Below are 18623 nucleotides of genomic sequence, written 5' to 3'. Positions count from 1 at the left end.
ATTTGTATATTTGTATATTAGTTACAGTAATTATAAAACTAGCCTGAGTGAAAATTCGAAAGAAATTAAATTTATTAATTATATTTTCTATTGTATCAAACTATAATAATGTTAATAATCTATGCAATAAATATATGTATTTGTCTGTCTGTGTGTGTATATGTGTTTGCGTGTTTTATAATCATCGACTCATTTAAGTTACTTACCGGTAAGTTTGTCGCGGATAAGCTTGCAGCTTTCGACCTCGCCTATACTGGAGAAGAGAGAACGGATTTCATCCTGCGTCATACTCTGAGGCAAATAATTTACGATGAGATTCGTCTTCGACTCCTCCTGCGATGTCTGTCCGAGAGTGGATCCTCCATTTTGTTGTACGACAGTGTCCATTCCGTTCGCCATCATTGCACTCCTCTGAGGGGTCGTCACTAACTACGTACGAAATCTAGAAAATAGAGAAAGCAGAAAAATTCAAATCGATTATTCAAAATGACCGATTGATCGATCTTGCGACTTCCTATAAAATGATTTCATATATATATATATATATATATATATATATATATATATTACCGGTATATATATATATATTATATATTTCATATATATATATACATATATATATATATTTCTTTTAAATCCTCTTTCCAATGTCACCGGTTGAAACCTCCCTCTAATCGTGCAATTGTTGTTAAAAAAATTAATCATAAATTATCAATCGATCTATTTATTGACGTACTTGCGATTCGATAATGACAGATTGATTGTTCGTTAATTAAAATGAACGAAAAAGTTTTGTTAAGTCGTAATTAACTCTTTGACTCGAGAAGAAAAAAACAAAGAGGAAGAAGAAGAAACAAGAGAGGCGACAAAAAATTTCCTTATATTATTGAAGATATTAAAAGATCGTGACTTATTCGAATAACGATGCCGATTATACTACGACACGTTGAAGAAGAATAAGAAGTAGAAGAATAAGAATAAGAAGAAGAAGAATAATAATACGAGTATACAACGAGAATCGCGTAGCAACGCCCAAAGAAAAACGTAGGATTAGATATAAACACGAACAGAGGAAAAAGGAGAAAAGAAAGTATGAGAATAGTTTGCTATTCGACAACGACAACGACGACGACGACGACGACGACGACTATGATGACGACGATGATGAGGCTATCCACGAAGGACGGGAAAACAACAAGTCAGCTATGTAACCAAAACACGAACACACGGATGCAGAAAGTCGCTTATTAGTTACCCTCGTGCGTTGCTTTCCTCGTTTTTGCCCTCAGCAAAACATAGCTAGGATAACAAAAAAAATATACATATATATATATAAAATACAATATTATACACATATATAAAACACAATATATTATATATAATAGAATATTTTATATATATATATTTTGTATATATATATACATATATATATATATATATATATATATATAATAATGTATGTATGAAGGGAAAACGATCTTCGAATTCAAACGATACACGAACGTACGTTAGATATTAATTTCTAATACACTAAATAAGAGTCCATGACTATACTCTCATGAAGTAATTTTATATTTATTTAATGTAATAAACGAAAATGTTCTATATTTCGTTTGACGAGAGTATACTTATCGATAGCAGTTAAGATCCCATTCGACACTACTTTCAACTAAAATAAATATACATATATGTATTTCATTTCAATATATAATATTTATTTTCTTTACTTTATTCTTTGTATTATGTGTCTATGTATGTATGTATATATATATATATATATGTATGTATGTATGTATGTATGTATGTAGATGTGTATATATGTGTACATTGAAACTAATGGAATGTTGTTTTGTATTGCTATAGTTATACCGAATCATTCTGCGTGCAAAGTTTTCTTTTGTTTTCCTTTTTTTCTTTTTTCGGGCATTTAAAGGTCACATTGGTAAACTCTTGGAATAAATCTACGTGTAAAGAACACATTATTATCGATTATATGTAGAATACATCTTCTTACTTATTTTAAATAGAAAAGATCGTAAATTGATCTTATATTTAAACAATCATTTTCAGATAATATTGGCAAATAATTTCTATATTTTTGGATCTTTAATAATTATTCAAATAATTTAATATTTATTATGATGAATAATAATTAATAATTATATATACATACATACATATATATATATATATATTTATCAATGTAAAATTAATAATTGACAATTATTAGAAATCATTGTAACTATGGACCTTAAACAATCGTTTCTTCAAATTTTCCATCGAACGATATGAATTTTCACATTACATACGTGTAAGTAATGTATATCTTCTACTACGAATGTGGTGGGAGAAGAAAAATAAAAATAAAAGAGAATAAAATAAAAAAATAAATAAAAAAGAATACGATTTCAATCCAGCTCGACAATGACTTCCAGAAAAACGGAGACCGTAAAAAAACAAGCTGTATTGACGGTTAAAAGGAGTCGGAGAAAAAAGCCCAATAGGAGCCGAGATAATTTAAAGGGGCAACGAACCCCGTCGACGTTTAAAGGGCTGGCCTCTCCCTCGTGTAACCACTCCGCCCTTTCTACTATTATCAATATCACTACCACACCATCAGAGTCTTCGTAAGTACTATGGAAGAGCATATCTATAGGGTGTCGAATAAGTATCAGTTAATGATAATAATAATTTAAAAAAAAAAAGAAAGAAGAAAGCTCATTTACAAAATCCAATAATGAAAACTATTGAACGTATTATTGATAGATACGATTATCTCAAGATTAAGGACAAACGTATGTGTGCGTGTGTGTGTGTAAAAATTCATAAAAAAAATAAATGTATGTGTATGTATATGTACGTGTATGTGAATGCGTAGATATAGATTAGAGATCTTACAGAGCTCAGACATGGTAACATGTTCGTATATACATACATACATACAAAATGAATTTATCTTAGCTAAAACACGAAAAATAATTAATGTCGGTCCCTTCCACCATCGTTTACCATCTACTCAAAGATAAAAATGTAATGAAAAGCCTACGCGCATCAGATGTCCTCATTAACGAGCTTACGAAAAGAAAAAAAAAAAAGAGAGAGAGAGAGAAAGAGAAAGAGAGAGAGAGAGAGAGAGAGAGAGAAAGAGAGAGAGAGAAAGAGACATAATTAATACGTAAAACTTTTATCACGGGGAGACACCCGGTATAAATGTGGTAAGAGAAAAGGATTTACTTGGTTGGGGTTGAACAGGAAAGAGAGATGGAGAATAAGGGAGAAGGAAAGTGAACGAATGAAAGAGATGGTAAAGGAGAAAGGGAAAGAATTACGCAGTGGTTGGTCCTATATACAGCAGTGTTTCCCAAACTTTCATTATTCGCATGTTCCATTTTAAACATTTTAACAACACTGGTTTATCCCTCCTCGGATAATGGCAACGAACGTAAAAAGAGATCTTAATTAAAGTTCTCCGAGTAAGAACAAACAAAAGGAAAAGAAAAGAAAAAGAAAAAAAAGAGAAAACACAATTACAAAAAATACTTATCGTTATAAAGAATTAAAGAGAGACTTTTAAAAATAATTGCTCTGTGATAATTATAAAAAATAATAATAGTAATTTTTTTTTATCTTTTAATTAATTAAAAAAAGAAAAAAAAAACACATTAAGATCAACGAAGAACGAAGAACGAAATAAACGTAATATTTTTTTATCAAGAGACAACAAAGCTAATATATATATATATATATATGTACATATGTTTATTCGATGAATTGTTTTAAATGTCTTTAAAATACGCATCGACGTAGAACGTAAATAAATCATAAGAATATATCAACCTTATGGAATTTTATTTCATAGATTGAATAGGGCTCTACTATTTAAATTTTACTATCGAAACATGTGGAAGAGAATTATTGTAATTAGTCGAACTCCGATTAGTGGATTTTCTTATGGCTTACGTATTACATTTTACGTATGTGAAGATCTTAAGTATACCTAAAGTAGTAGCGTTAGGTACGAAGATAGCGTGTTCAGACGAAACGACCTTTGTTCTAAGTAGGTTTCCTAAAATAAGATAAGATTCAATATAATTATCAAAAGATTTGAAGTACTTTGTGGTTTCTAATATTCGAAAAGAGGATATAGAAGATTCTAAACAAACGAAAATGAAGAGATTTTCGAGCATGGTCATATTTTTTTTTTCTTTTTTTTTAACAATATTTATATCATTTTCCCTTGTAGTTGTAATGTTGCGCAAAAAAAAAAAAAATAAATAAATTAAGAATTGTCAAAAAATCGGATAGCAGCGAGGAAAAAATCTGTTACAGGATTTGTAATTCGAGAACTTTCGAAATAACGAGTTTTCCAATTAAAAAAAAAAAAAAAAAAAAAAAAAAAAAAAAAAAAAAAAAGAAAAAAGGAAAGAAAGACAAAAAAAACAAACAGAATTACGTATATCATCTGATTCTGATTCGGATTTTGACAAACTTAACATAATAACGAGAGAGAATAATACGGTGATATGGATTTTACAAGAATAGTCTATTCAAGAATAAATCGAAATCGATATAATGCCGAAGATAATGCAGTTGATTGGTACTAAAAAAGAAAAAATAATTTAATTAACGATGCAGCAAACGAATGCATTCGAATGTAGAATCTTGACAATGTCATGTGCGAAAAGAAATTTTGAGAGTATACCTTAAAAAATGATATCTAGTACGTACGAAATTGACATCTCTTATATAGCATGTTCCATCGTGCGACGTATCTCAATTTTACCGATGTTACCGGACTTTATATAAACCCAGTGTATTTATATATATATATATATATATATATATATATATATATATATAAAACGTCACACCCGTATATACGGTTGACGTGGCTAATTTGGAACTTTACCTGTCACCCAAAATCGGGTAATATGGGCCGATCAACGTGTTAAAAAAAGAAAAGTCTTGTACGTAATACATCATGATGGTTAGAGATGGATAAAGAGTAGGGAGATGGGGTTGGGCAGTGAACTATTCGTTGAGAAACACTGCTATATAGGGTGTGTTACATATAAGAGAGAGAGAGAGAGAGAGAGAGATAAAGAGAGAGAGAGAGAGAGAGAGAGAGAGAGAGAGAGAGAGAGAAAGAGAGAGAGAGAGAAAAGCGAGTATGTATACACAGCTGCTACGGACATCATACATACATCATACGTGTGTGTGTGTGTGTGTGTGTGTATCAGCCAGCACGAGCCGGCTAGGTATATTTTAATTCCCTCTTTCTCTCCCTTTCTTTTTCTATCCTTTTTGCACCGCCGTCACAACTTCCCTTCGGTCTCTCCTACCGTCCAGCCCCTTTCCCTTCTCCTTCCTCCCCTCAGACCCCTCGACCCACCTCGATCGCTCTTCACTGCCTCGCGAACAACGTACGCGGCCATCAGCTGTCCTTAGGGTCCCTTCATATGGAACTCGCGTAAATATATGGACGCACGCAGGCAAACGCAGACAAGCGAGTCGAAGCAGTCACTTTCACTACAACTACTACTACTACTACTACTACTACTACTACTATTACTACTACTACTACTATCACCATTGCCACCACCACCCGTTGGTGGGCACCCCAAACGCGAGCTGTCCACGATGTCCTGGGGGTAATAGATAGATAGGTTTCTATTATGTTCCTCAGAGGGCAATGGCGATTCCCATGGTATTTTATAAAGGTTCTCAATATGTGAGAGCTTTTGTGATATATTAATAATTTGGATTAAACGAGAAGATTTTTAAAAAGTTGTACTTGAATAAGTACGAGCCGGGGTAGAAGATAAAGAAAACATTTTCTTCTACCTTTTTCCAAAGATCGACGAAAGTAATATTTAATTTTGGATAATATTGAGAACCACTGGCAGATGGGGCACCGACTAGGATCTCAACATACGGCGAAATGAAAAGCGGTAAAGAGCAAAAGCGATATGAAAGAGAGTCCGTATTGTACTTCCTCGATGGGCAATTGTGTGTGTGTGTGTGTGTATTTTTTTCTTTTTCTCCTACTCCTCCCCCCCTCCTCTCACACTCTCTTTTTTAACTGGAAGAAAAAACAGATATAGGACGACGTAAGATAATAAAATTGTTTTTTCGTACGCGAAAATGTAATTTTTTTTCGGAAAATGAATTATAAAAAAAAAGAGAGAGACAGAAAAAAAAAACAGAAAAAAAATGAGATAATTTTAGCGTAAATCGTCGAGAAGAATAAATTTCTTTATTGCTCTATATTCGTCGTGATATAAAGGATTAAGTTAAAAATAAAAGGAATATGAGAAGATAATATTAAATGTAAAAGGCTATAATAAAAAGGGTATCAAAGGGTAGGTCCCGGGGAATCTAATCGGAATCATGCCACCTACGATCATCAGTGTTCACGATATAATATTCGTTCGAAAAACATAGGAGTAGAGCAAACAGAAGCTAAAGTCTAAATCGATCGAAATTTCAATCGGCTGACACAGATGTACATATTATATATATATATATATATATATATATATATATATATATATATATATATATAAATACATACATAGTTCTATAGAAAAATGATAGGTCGTTATTATTATCTTCGTATAACTCTAATTATGGGGAAACACGGGAGGAAGTTAAGTGACACACCGCAGGTGGTTTAAACGACGTAGAAACGTTTTCTTCCTAACTAACACTGTTTGTTGTTGCGATGAAAGGAATATAAATAGGAAGAAAGAAATAGTTTAAGGGTATTTACACAAATAAGAAAAAAAAAAGAATAAATAAATAAATAAATAAATAACTATAATAAATAAATAAATAAATAAATAAATAAACAAATAAATAAATAAATAAAAAAGGAAAGAAAATACAAATAAAAAGGACGACATGTGCGTGCGTAGGAGTATTCGCGTGCTGAAAAATGTAATATGTATATATATATATATATATTATATATATATATATGTATTTATGTATGTATGTATATCTATGGGCAAGTTTTATCGTGGCACCGCATCTTTGTCGTTATCGATCGACGCGAGCGCGCACTCACCAACGACGCGCGTATTTTAGGACTCCTCCACAATGGAGGCCGGAAGAGATAGATAGATAGATAGATAGATAAAAAGAGAGAAGGGAGGAGAAGGAAAGAGGAAGAGAGAGAAACGATATACTACACACCATAAGGAATTATCATAGTTCGTTGCTCTGACTTCAAAATGGCGAGTTTTCGGCGTGAATACAGTAGCATCATTTTGTTTACCCAGCGTAACAACAGTGAATACAATGCGGACCGATATCTATGTAATAACGAAATACACGCACATATATATATATATATATATGTATACATATGCATATACGCAAGTTTATGCAAAGGGTTGCAACTCCGTTTAAGGCATATGACGAATGATGGACGACAACGTCGTACTCCACAGTCTATCAGAATTCAAATTTATGCAAATAAATATACTACTTTGCATTTTTAACCTCTTTTCCAATCCTAGAAAATAATATATATATATATATATATATATATATATATATATATTAATTCCTTGGATATCTTTACCAAATTCGTCTTTACATTTAATTGAATCTGAAATTTCTCAATAAAACGGCTAAATATTTCAGACGCTACATAATCATATACACATACACACGCACAATGTGATTAGACTTTACTATACAATAAAACTGTAGAACAATTTTACGAACGATGTTTTAGTGGAAAAGAAGAAAATAGAAAAAATATGCTATAGTACAATGGAAGAACACGCGATACTCCCTTAACGAAAGGGAACTGACGGAATTGGAACGAAATGGAATTTCGTGGAATCGCGAACTTGAACTACGTAATTACGCCATACGAGACAACTTTGCAATTTCTATCATATTTATATTTCACATGAAGATAAAATTTTTATATAAAGAAAAAAGAAAATTCATATACATTTATTACCTACGAATGTAGAACTATTAATAAATACAATAACATTTAATATTCAAGATAATTAAAAAAATATCAATCAACAGAATAGCATAAAAAAATAATAATTTTTCAGAACTCATTTTAAATATCGTACTTTTAGTCGTACGAATTTATTTATACAAATTAATAATTCGCGTAGTATCCGAAGTTATACGAAATAAGAAATAATTTATCACACCGAATTGTGTGTGTGTGTGTGTGTGTGTGTATGTATATGAGATATCTCAAAGAAGACGAAAGCAAGAAGAATAAAAGTTAAAAAAAAAAAGTATTCATAGTAATAGCAATAGTAGTACTAATAGTAATGAGTAACGATGATAGTAGTGTAGTAGAAGTAGTAGTAGAGTAGTAGTAGTAGTGGTTGTTAGTAGTAACAACGCGAGGCACGCGGAGGGTTATTTCTCAAGGGTTAAAGTTCGATTTCCACGAACGCCGGTAGATACGATCTTCGGCCGCTGGCCAGGTGGCCATGGCGACGGATCGTGAAAATCGCGTGGCCGGGACCGATCAATACGAGCGCGGCTGCTACAACGTCTCCGCCCCTCTCTGTTACCCTCCCCTTTGCCGTACAGCCCCCCTACACCCCTTGCCACAAATCCCCTCCCCCACTTCTTTTATGTTCTTCATCACTCTTTCTCTCTCTTGTTCACTTGGCGTGAGCACACAAGACCAAGAGAGTGAGCGAGATGGATATATATATATATACATACATATATATATATATATATATATATATATATATATAAAAGAAAGAAAGAAAGAGAAAGAGAGAACTACACTTCCACCCGAGGCAGTACCATGACGACGCACACGCGCACAGGCGTGCGCGCGCGCACGTACACAATCTCACGCACACATAAGTGCGTTGACACGCAGCAGCAGCAGCAGCAGCAGGAGCAGTAACAGCAGCAGTAGCAGCAGCAGCAGCGCATACGGAAGGGGAAAGAGAGAGAGAAAGAGAGAAGAGAGAAGGGAGGAAAGAGAGGGAGAGAGAAAAAAGTATGGGGGAGGGGAAGCGCGCACGCTAGACACGCATAGAAAGAGATAAAGATAAGGAAAGAGAGAGAGAGAGAGAGAGAGAGAGAGAGAGAGAGAGAGAGAGAGAACGCGAGAAAAAGAAACGACGAGAAAGAAAAAGAAAGAAAGAAAGAGAGAGAAAGAGAGATGGCACGAGCGAGGGGTGAGAACCAACTCGTCGACGTTCCACGAAACTTTCGCGTGGCACGTGCTCTCTCTCAAACGTTCCAGGAGAAGGGAGGAAGGGGAAAGGAAGGAAAGAGAGAGAGAGAGAGAGAAAAAAAAAGGAGAGGACATAAAAAGAAAAAGTCAAGAGGAGAAAGAGAAAGAAAAAGATGATGAAGAAGAAGAAGAAGAAGAAAGAGAAGAAAAAAATGACACAGAGAAAAAGGAGGACGCTTACTTGTATCTTCTTACCTGTCGTCCTTCGTTCACCTCTCTCACTCTCACTTCCCCAAAAAATAATCCAGGCTATCCCTTATCCCTTTGTATATTAATGCGTCTCTATGTTCGCTTTATCACAAGTTCAATTTTTTTTTCTTTCCCTTCGTTCGTTCGTTTCTCGTTTCTGTCTTTTTTCTTTTTCTCTATCTCTATCTCTGTCTATGTATCTCTCTCTCTCTCTCTCTCTCTCTCTCTCTCTCTCTCGACTCCTGTCCTTCCTTCTTTCCTTCCGTTCTCCAATTTCTTTCTTTATTTTTTTTTTCTTTTCTTTCTTTTTCCTTTCTTATTATTACCCGATATCACACGTGAAATCAAGTACCGAGAAGGAAAGAAAGAAAATCTTTCCTTTTCTTCGCTGCTTTATTTCTCTTTTTTCTTTTTATTTTTTTATTTATTTTTTTATTTATTTTTTTTTTTTTTTTTTTTTTTTTTTTTTTAGTATTATTAATATTATTTGTATTTCTTTTTATTTTCTCTTCTCACTCGAGAGACTATGTATGTCTCTCTCTTTTTCTCTCTTTCTTTTTTTCTTTTTCTTTAATCTGGTTTCAAAGAAAACTTTGAAACGCGACAGGCCACGAACGATCTACGTTCTTTTTTCCTCGGATCCTCTTCTTGTCTTTATATTTTCGAATGCAGCGCGAGTCTTCTTTTTCCTCTATTACTTCTACTATTTCTTCTTCTTCTTCTACTCCTTCTTCTCTTATCACGCTCTCGCACCACCGCCCGGAACGGAAGGGGAAATCAATGAAAGAAAAGTACAACGACGCGGGCGCACGTAAATCGGCATTTATGTTTCGCCTTTCCCTCGAAATGATACTCTCTCTTTTTCTCTTCCTCTCGCTTTTCCGAGGGAGAGAGATACGCGTTAGTAACACACACGTTTAATTTCACCACGACGACGGCGACGACGGCAACGACGACGACGACGACGACGACGACGAAGAAGAAGATGAAAACCGACGTCGTATCGCGCTCATTCGTCTCTTCCTCTATTCCAGGAGGAAAGAGGAGAAGAGGTGAAGGAGGAACGAGGACGTGTGAAGAGAAAGAACTCGCGTGCGAGCTTTGTGTTAACGCGTGTCTACTTATACGTACGTCTCTCTCTCTCTCTCTTTCTTTGTATATATGCGTACGTGCGTATTTGGTGTGTGTGTGTATATATATGTATATATATATATGATGTCCGAGTATTCTTTCGACGTACACGTTGTATATGTATGTATTTATATGTGCGCGCGTGTATGCGTATAATTTTCTTCGCGTCGATTAGTTCAAAAAGAGGAAAAAGAGAGAGATAGATAGATAGATCAATAGATAGATAGATAGATAGATAGAAAGAAAAAAGAGAAAGAGAGAGAGTGAGAGAGAGAGACAGCTAGAGCACGAAGGATGAAGAAAAAGGAAAAGATTAAGAAGAGGCGAGATTATGGAAGAAGGAAATCGCGAGACGATAAATTAAAGCGTTAAATACTAGACTAAGGAAACAGAAGGAACGACGCGTTACGGGCGGAGGCTACCTAGAGACTGAACGCACACGTCCCTTCGCGAACGACTCGTAACACGACTCGAGACGAGTCAGCATGCGCTCGGTCGTACTCGGCGTGTGTTCGGTAAACTTCGGCCGATACTACGGTAGCGACACGAGCGACGAGCGCGACACGAGCGACGAACGATGAGGACGACGACAACGACGACGGCGACGGTGATGATGACGATGATGACGATGACGACGATGACGACGATGACGGCGACAGCGACGGCGGCGGTGGCGGTGGCGGTGGCGATGGTGGCGGTGGCGGTGGCGGCGGCAGCGAGCGTGTACGCAACACCCCTCCTATTGTTACGACGACGCTATGATTCGCTTCGCTCGTTCTTCACTCTTCTTTTACCCTTCCCCTCTTGTTAGGGAGGGTTTCATGATCGAACCTTAAAGGAGGGGAAAAAAGGGACGAATTTACGGATGCCATCGATCTCTCGGAGACATCTTCACTTTGCTAAATTTCGATGCTGCTGCAAGAATATTCCTTTCGAAAAAGTGAGAAATTATAAAGAAGAAATAAAAACAATAAGACTGTCGTGTTCGATGTCGACTTTCTTTCTTTCTTTCTTTTTTTTTTTTGTTTTTTTTTTTTCTTTCTTTCTTTTAATCTTCCTCGATATTACGACGATTTGTCCAATGTTTTATTAATATTGTTAATTGGAGATTAATGAATAGAGAATGTTATGAGAATCGATCCTTTTCGGATACATACATACATACATACATATGTATGTATCTACGAGTATCCCTTCATCGTATGCTATTGAAAAGAGTGCGTTCCCTTCGAAGTCTCTCGCCTACCCCCTTCATCCTCTCATTGTAGATCACAACCACCCCCTTTACGTTTTTTCATCCGGTCCAACTACCCTATCGCATCGAGATAAGGGTCCTTCTTTAGCCTCGTTCAACCTTCCCCTTAGTATCCCAAACGAGTTCCCTCGAAACCACAACCTACGCTACCGTAAGGACAACGCGAAACTTTCGTCCTCTAACTACAAGATATACGACACGTTCAAGGTTTCTCTCTCTCTCTTTCTCTTTCTCTTTTTTCTGTCTCTCTTTTTTCTTTTTCATTTTTTTTTTACTCTTGCCTATTCCATTACACCATCCTCGTTTATAGTCATAAAGTTGGGATGGAATTTAAAGAGGAGAAAAGAAAAGAAAAGATGTAATGATTAACCTTGATATTAAATATTCAATACAGGTACGTTACGTTCATTTTGGTGAATTTTTTACGATTCTCATTGAGATCTCTTAGATCCTATTCCTTTCATTGTTGAAAAAGGTGGACGAACTTTCGAATTCTGAGAAAAGAAAGTTCACCGGCCAAGAACACCTTACCTACATCTTCCCTTTCCCCCTTCCAGTTTGGATTATCTTCCTGCTCCAATTCACTTCCATCGGTTCATCGATCCCCACTTCCGTTTGGACACCTTTACAAATCTGGGACGTGCCGCGCACACGGTATCACCTTTCGTTTCGTCCTACGAGACGCAAGGGATACGTGCAGCTTAGAATAGAGTTTCTGGAGATCATCCAGCTTTGCTAGCTTTTTCTCTTTTTATTTTTTTTTTTATTTGTTTTTTCTTTTTCTTTCTTTTTTCATACCAACACATTCTTTTCTTCTTTCATCACAACCTTGCACTACTGATGACCTTGAATCGTTACGAAAACGATTAACTCCTTTTACTATTTCTTTTCTCTCTCTCTTCTCTCTCTCTCTCTCTCTCTCTCTCTCTCTCTCTCTCTCTCTCTCTCTCTCTCTCTCTCTCTCTCTCTCTCTCAATTGACCTTACAATGACATTTCTTTAGATAGATGGTTGGTACTCTTTTTGAAGAAAAAAAGAAGAAAAAAATATAGAGATCTATAATGCGACAGTCATAGGTCAATGGAGTGAAAGTGAACTCATGAGTGACCTCAACTCGAAATTTTTCGCACAAGCGGAAACTTCCTTTCTTTCCCTCTGTCTGTCTCTGTCTGTCTATCTGTCTATTTGTCTCTCTCTCTCTCTACTTCTCCCCTCCCCCTCCTCTCTCTCTCTCTCTCGAAAACGATGACGGACCAAAATTATGCAGCACTGACGAAACGAACCGGTGAAAACTTGGCTGCCGTGCCAATAACTACACTCTCAGAGTTTTTGGATACTTATTTCCGTTACCGCGTGCCGTAGAAGCTATGTCGAACAGTAACTTTCTTTTCGATGATACGTGATCGTTTTGTCTCGAATAAAAGAGAAAGGAAAAATCGTACAAAGTATACGAGAAACAACGGAATTATATAGTGCTCGATTTGACTTATATTTTGGAAACAAAAATTTCTATTCGAATAAAAATGTATTTCCGGCGAAGATTATAAATAGATTTAGCGGAAAACAAAAAAAGAAAACGCTATTCCTCGGACTTACTACGTTCGTTTATTCTTTTGGCATTTCTTTATCCCGATAACTTTCGCAACATTTTTGCCTCACTATACTCGTAAAACTGTTAGGAATGAATACTTATTACATACATAACATCGGCCTCGTAAATCCTATTTTCAAGTAATTTTTGAGTTATCCTGTATGCTTATGCGAACTTATCGTTCGATAAATCGAAGATCAATATTTTTGTGATACAATGATTGAAATAATATTATCGAATTATTTTATATGCTGGATTGAAATAATATGATATCTACTTAGAAAAGGACTTACGTTTAATCCATCCGATCGGTCTGATCGTTTACCCTGTTAATTCTTCGTAATTAGAAAGCGATCAGATAAATCTTTAAATAAATAATAAATTAGGAAATTAATGAACGCAATTGTCGGTTTATTTTTAATCGGTATCAGTATACTCTCAATAATTAAATAATTTATTATCAAGAGGATTAAAAGAAATATTGCAATTAGCAATTAATTATCGAGGGTAAAAGAAATTAAAAAAAAGAAAAAAAAATAATAATAAAAAAAAAATAGTCGTCCACAGTAAGGGGGGAAAGGTTTCGTAACGATCGTGTATCTCAAAGAATGGAAGCAAACGCAGCCGACTCGACTGCCGTTCCGTTCCGTCTAGTCATGATCCAGCTGTCGTAATTTATATTTTTCGAGGGTTAGACCTACGCGGCAGTCATCGATCCGCATTAGAAAAGGGACGGATGTAATTGCACGTCGGCCATAGTTCGGTCAAAATTCTGTCCGGCTGTTCGGGGTTATTGAACCCTAGTACGGGGTCAGAAGAAATCGTCGATACTTCCATTAAATTTTCGATATCTTCGTCTCATTGTACATATGTAGACATACATAAAGCGAAAGGAGAATTACGCGAGGTTATTTTAAAACGGTAGCCTAGCTTCGGAAGTAAGAGGAGGTAAGAAGTAAGTGACGGTAACGACGGAATTGAAAAACATCGATGAATGAATCCATTTTAATGAGAACATCGCCGATGATGGATGGTGAATCTTTCAACGTGACAGACGAGATATAAAGTTAAGAGAACATATATATATATATATATATATATATATACATATATATATATATATACATATATATATATGTAAATAAAAAAGATAGAGACAAGATATACATAGATGTCTCTCTATATAGTTAGAAACAAGAGAGATGTCTCTCTCTCTCTCTCTCTTTCTCTCATGAAATTATCGAACGCTCTTCGGCTGGTTGACGGACTTGAAGAGGGTGATAAATCAATTAAGCAGCCACGTAATCGTCGTGGCTCCTCGCGTTAATTACAAGCCAATTAATTTGTTCGGTATTGCGTGTTGTGAGAAATTCTCTGTTTTGACTGTAGGATTATTCGTATATATATAGATCATTATTATATACATGTGTAACCGTATATGCATGAACGAAAAGCAATGAAAATGTTATTCGTAAACGTGATAATTATTTTGAGGAAGTAACGCGGGAAATTTGAAAAGAATCACTACTATTGATGAAATTCTCGTAATAGAGATAGTCGAAAGAAACCTTACACATATTGTTTCTTATGATCTACATGTCTACCTAAGTATGTATGTATGTATACATACATACATACATATATATATATATATATATATATATATATATATATATATATATATTTACGTAAAGACATATACATACATCTTATGAACTCTTACATAAGATAAATAGAAATTGTTGCTGTCGCGTGCATGAAAATAAAATGGAGGAGTAGCTATAGATAATAAGGAATCATCGGGAATCGGATAAATTAGTTGATACGAAAGCAAGTATAGTTTCTCTATTTCTCATTTCTTTCTCTAAGTTTTTTTTCTTCTATTCGTACCGGCGAAGTATAGTCTCGATCGATCGGTAAGTTTTGCGATGCATCGTTCCTCGGTCGTGATACTGGAGAACACATTTAGAAAGCCCGGCCGATCGATATAGCTTAATGTTCGCGGATACGCCTTCCTTCTTTCTCTCTCTTGCTCTCTCTCTCTCTCTCTCTTTTTCTTTTTTTGTCTCTCTTTCACTGACTAACTCTTGGTCTGTCCCTTTTTTCTACGCAAAAAGCTTACTGAAATAGATTCGTGGCATTGCACGTTAAGAAATGAGAGAGCCGAAGGGTAAAGGTTAAAAGTATACGAGATTATTACTATATACGTACAAGACATTAACGTTCAGATAAACAATTGCGGATATCTGTACATGGATATAGAGTTACCTTTTTGGTTTATAAAAAGTAACTTTAGTACTCTACGATCAATGCTTGTAGATACGAAAACGAAAATATAGATAATGATTTCGAATACGGAATGAAAAGTTGATGACGCTGAAACATACGAAGCCAAGTTCGAGGTACCTTTTATTAGAGGGATGAAACATCTATGGTAGTCATTACCACGAAAAAAAAGAGAGAAAAAAGAGACAGAGTTGGCATCAGTGACATTACGTTGCTCTAATGGGTGTGACCGTGTGCGAATCGGTGAACAAGACTAAGCTGATGTATGTGTGTATGTGTGTATGTGTGTGTGTGAGAGAGATAGGAAACGAGAGAGAAAGATAGAGAGCGAGAGAGAGAGAGAGATAGATAGAGACAGAGAGAGAGAGAGAGAGAGAGAGAGAGAGAGAGAGAGAGAGAGAGAGAGAGAGAAGTAAGTAGAAGCTCCATTGATTGGTTGCCGGCATGGAGGAAAGTTGCAGCTACCCCGGGGGTATATGAACCCCGATATAGTTCTCTCTCCATCTCTTTCTCTCCGTTCGCGTTTACCCTCGCTACGACTTCACCCCACAGCGAAACGCAGGCGCGTCACATGGACCCAGAAACGATCAATACCTAAGGTTCCACTAGACCTGCCGATCTCTCTCCCTCTCTCCCTCTCTCTTTTTCTCTCTCTTTTTCTCTCTCTCTCTCTCTCTCCTCCCTTATGCCTTTTACACCCCACGCCGATAGTGGATGCAAATCGGTAAATCTTTGATATTTCAACAGTTATTTCCGAAAAGTTCTACTCTAAAAAAAAAAAAAAGATAAAGAAAAGAAAGAACAAACAGTCTAGAAGAATTGAATGATGCATCAATTTGTAGTGGGATAGGGATACAAATAAATAGGTAATAAACAAGGGTTCCGAACCGAACTTGTATTTTCTTTTTTTTTTTTTTTTTTTTTTTTCTTTTTTGTCTCAAATCTCACTGTCAGCGAAATCTTCCTCAACGACTAATCGCAAGATACGAAGTAAGGGCAAGAAGGAAGAGGGTAGTTTATAAAAGCGAACTACTTTCCGCTTACACTTTCATCTCTCACGCACCATTTTGATCAGGGCCGTCACGGCCGGAAGTGTCCCTCTCGAGACTTCCTGCTTGTCCTCGAGAAGGAGCCACGGTGCCGGTTGATCGAGGACACGGTCCATCGTGGATCCGGATGTACCCTTGCGCACGCTCTGGACGCTCTCCATATTGTGTTTACCACTTTCTTTTTTATTCTCTCTCTTTCTTTCTCTTTCTTTCTTTCTTTCTCTTTCTCTCTCTCTCTCTTTCCCTTTCTTTCTCTCTCTCTCTATTTATCTATTTCTTTCGTTTCATATTATTTTGATCATTTCGTATTACTTTTTCATATTCCCTTTTTAATTCTCCTCCTCCTCCTCCTCCTTCACATTTTCCTTCTTTCTATCTCATTCTGGATTTATGAGAATGACCGATGTTAGGCTCGTTCGTACGAGTTAATTTCATTTTTTTTTCTCGAAGTATAAGAAGAAAAATCATGGCTTTATACGTGGTTCGATGCTTCGCATGGCGTTCTTGGATTGGAAAAGAGAGATGATGGCGTCGGTCTGAATCGCATTCTCGTTTGTGCTCGCGCTTTCAGGGTGCCACGCCCTAACTTCTCCGGGATACAAAGTTGCACCGCGGCGAGCGACACCTCACGGGCTAAATCTCTCCCCTCTGATCGACGTACGCTGATCTTCCTCCTCGATGTCTACGGCACGATATCGTTGAAACATGTTACGAGATGTTTTCCATCGATATTTCAACTTCGATTTAAACAATGGCAAAGAACAAAAAATATATCTCTTAAATCACCAATTATCATAAATAATATATAATTAAAGAAACGGAAAATAGGAAGACGAATTGAAGCCGCCGGATCAGCGGATCGGCGATCGAGGAGAGACGATCATATAAAATACAATATGGTGGATGGAACACACGTTCCTGCCGATACCGAAGAAAACGGCAGAACGTTTGATAATACATAATCAATGGTGTATGTAATCATAATAATGTAATGACAATAATAATAACAACAACGATAATATAACGAGATAAGAGGAATCAATGATAATAATAATAATAATAATTCGGGTTTAAGGTTAATAATAAGAAGCACATAATAATAATAAACAACGAAAGTAAAGAAAGAAACGAACATACCGGTTAACGATGAAAATCAGTGGTTGGAGGATGCCGATATCTGGGCGCAGAACGGAACGACGACCGGGTTTTTAGACGTTTCTTTTACCGGCGACGACGACGATGACGACGACGACGACGGCCTGACGACGACGACGACGACGACGACGACGAAGACGACGACCTGACGACGACTTGACGAGGACAACGACGAGGACGACGGTGATACGTATATTATCACGATGGATGGGTGTGTTCGCGTGACTCGGGTTTTTTCTCTCTCTCTCTTTCTACTTTTTCTTGAACGAATTAAAAAAAAAAAAAGAATATCGGAAAATCTTTTCAACGACTTCTCGCGAAATACGTACGACGTGACTCTAAGGAATCCCTTTTTCTCGCTTACTCTTTTTCTTTTTTTTTTTTTTTTTTAATTTTAAATTGAATTTTTAAATTGAATTACTTTTAACAATAACTTTGTTTTTCTTCTTTTTCTTTTCACTAGGTGCCAACAAAGGAGAAGAGAGAAAAAAAAGATAAAGAAAGAAGAAAAACGATTAAACACGTTCGTCCCCGCCGATTGGTCCTCTTTCTCTCTTAAATTTCCGACACAATAATTTTCTCGCCCCCTCCTTTCCTCCTCCCCACAATTTCTCCTCCTCCCGTGATATATCCTCTTGTTATCTTCACGTGATCGAAGAAGAATCTTCCGGACGAAGAATGCAAGGATAGTCTTTACAAGTACGAGAGAGAAAGATCGGAT

The 18623-nt window shown here is 36.0% G+C and overlaps 1 protein-coding gene across 12 annotated transcripts in view; it reads right to left on the bottom strand.

Moving 5' to 3' along the window:
• The window catches only part of LOC118443375 (ELAV-like protein 1), a 44812-nt gene that overhangs the window by 17193 nt on the left and 8996 nt on the right, over nucleotides 1-18623 (bottom strand). For 4 of the 12 annotated variants that reach the window (XM_035870258.2, XM_035870262.2, XM_035870260.2 and 1 more), the window contains exons 1-2: nucleotides 9443-9868; nucleotides 207-442 (exon numbers count right to left, since the gene is read on the bottom strand). In XM_035870258.2, coding sequence (XP_035726151.1) covers nucleotides 207-402 — 196 coding nt within the window. In that variant the 5' untranslated portion in view covers nucleotides 403-442; nucleotides 9443-9868. Of the gene's footprint in view, nucleotides 1-206; nucleotides 443-1255; nucleotides 1277-9428; nucleotides 9869-17884; nucleotides 18260-18623 lie in introns of those variants that run through there. The other 8 variants (XM_035870254.2, XM_035870259.2, XM_035870261.2 and 5 more) reach the window with 6 other exon arrangements.

This window comes from Vespa mandarinia, chromosome 9 (assembly GCF_050613455.1).
Source record: "Vespa mandarinia isolate Hongniang chromosome 9, ASM5061345v1, whole genome shotgun sequence".
Classification (NCBI taxonomy): Eukaryota; Metazoa; Arthropoda; class Insecta; order Hymenoptera; family Vespidae; genus Vespa; species Vespa mandarinia.
This window is presented reverse-complemented; position numbering and strand designations above follow the sequence as displayed.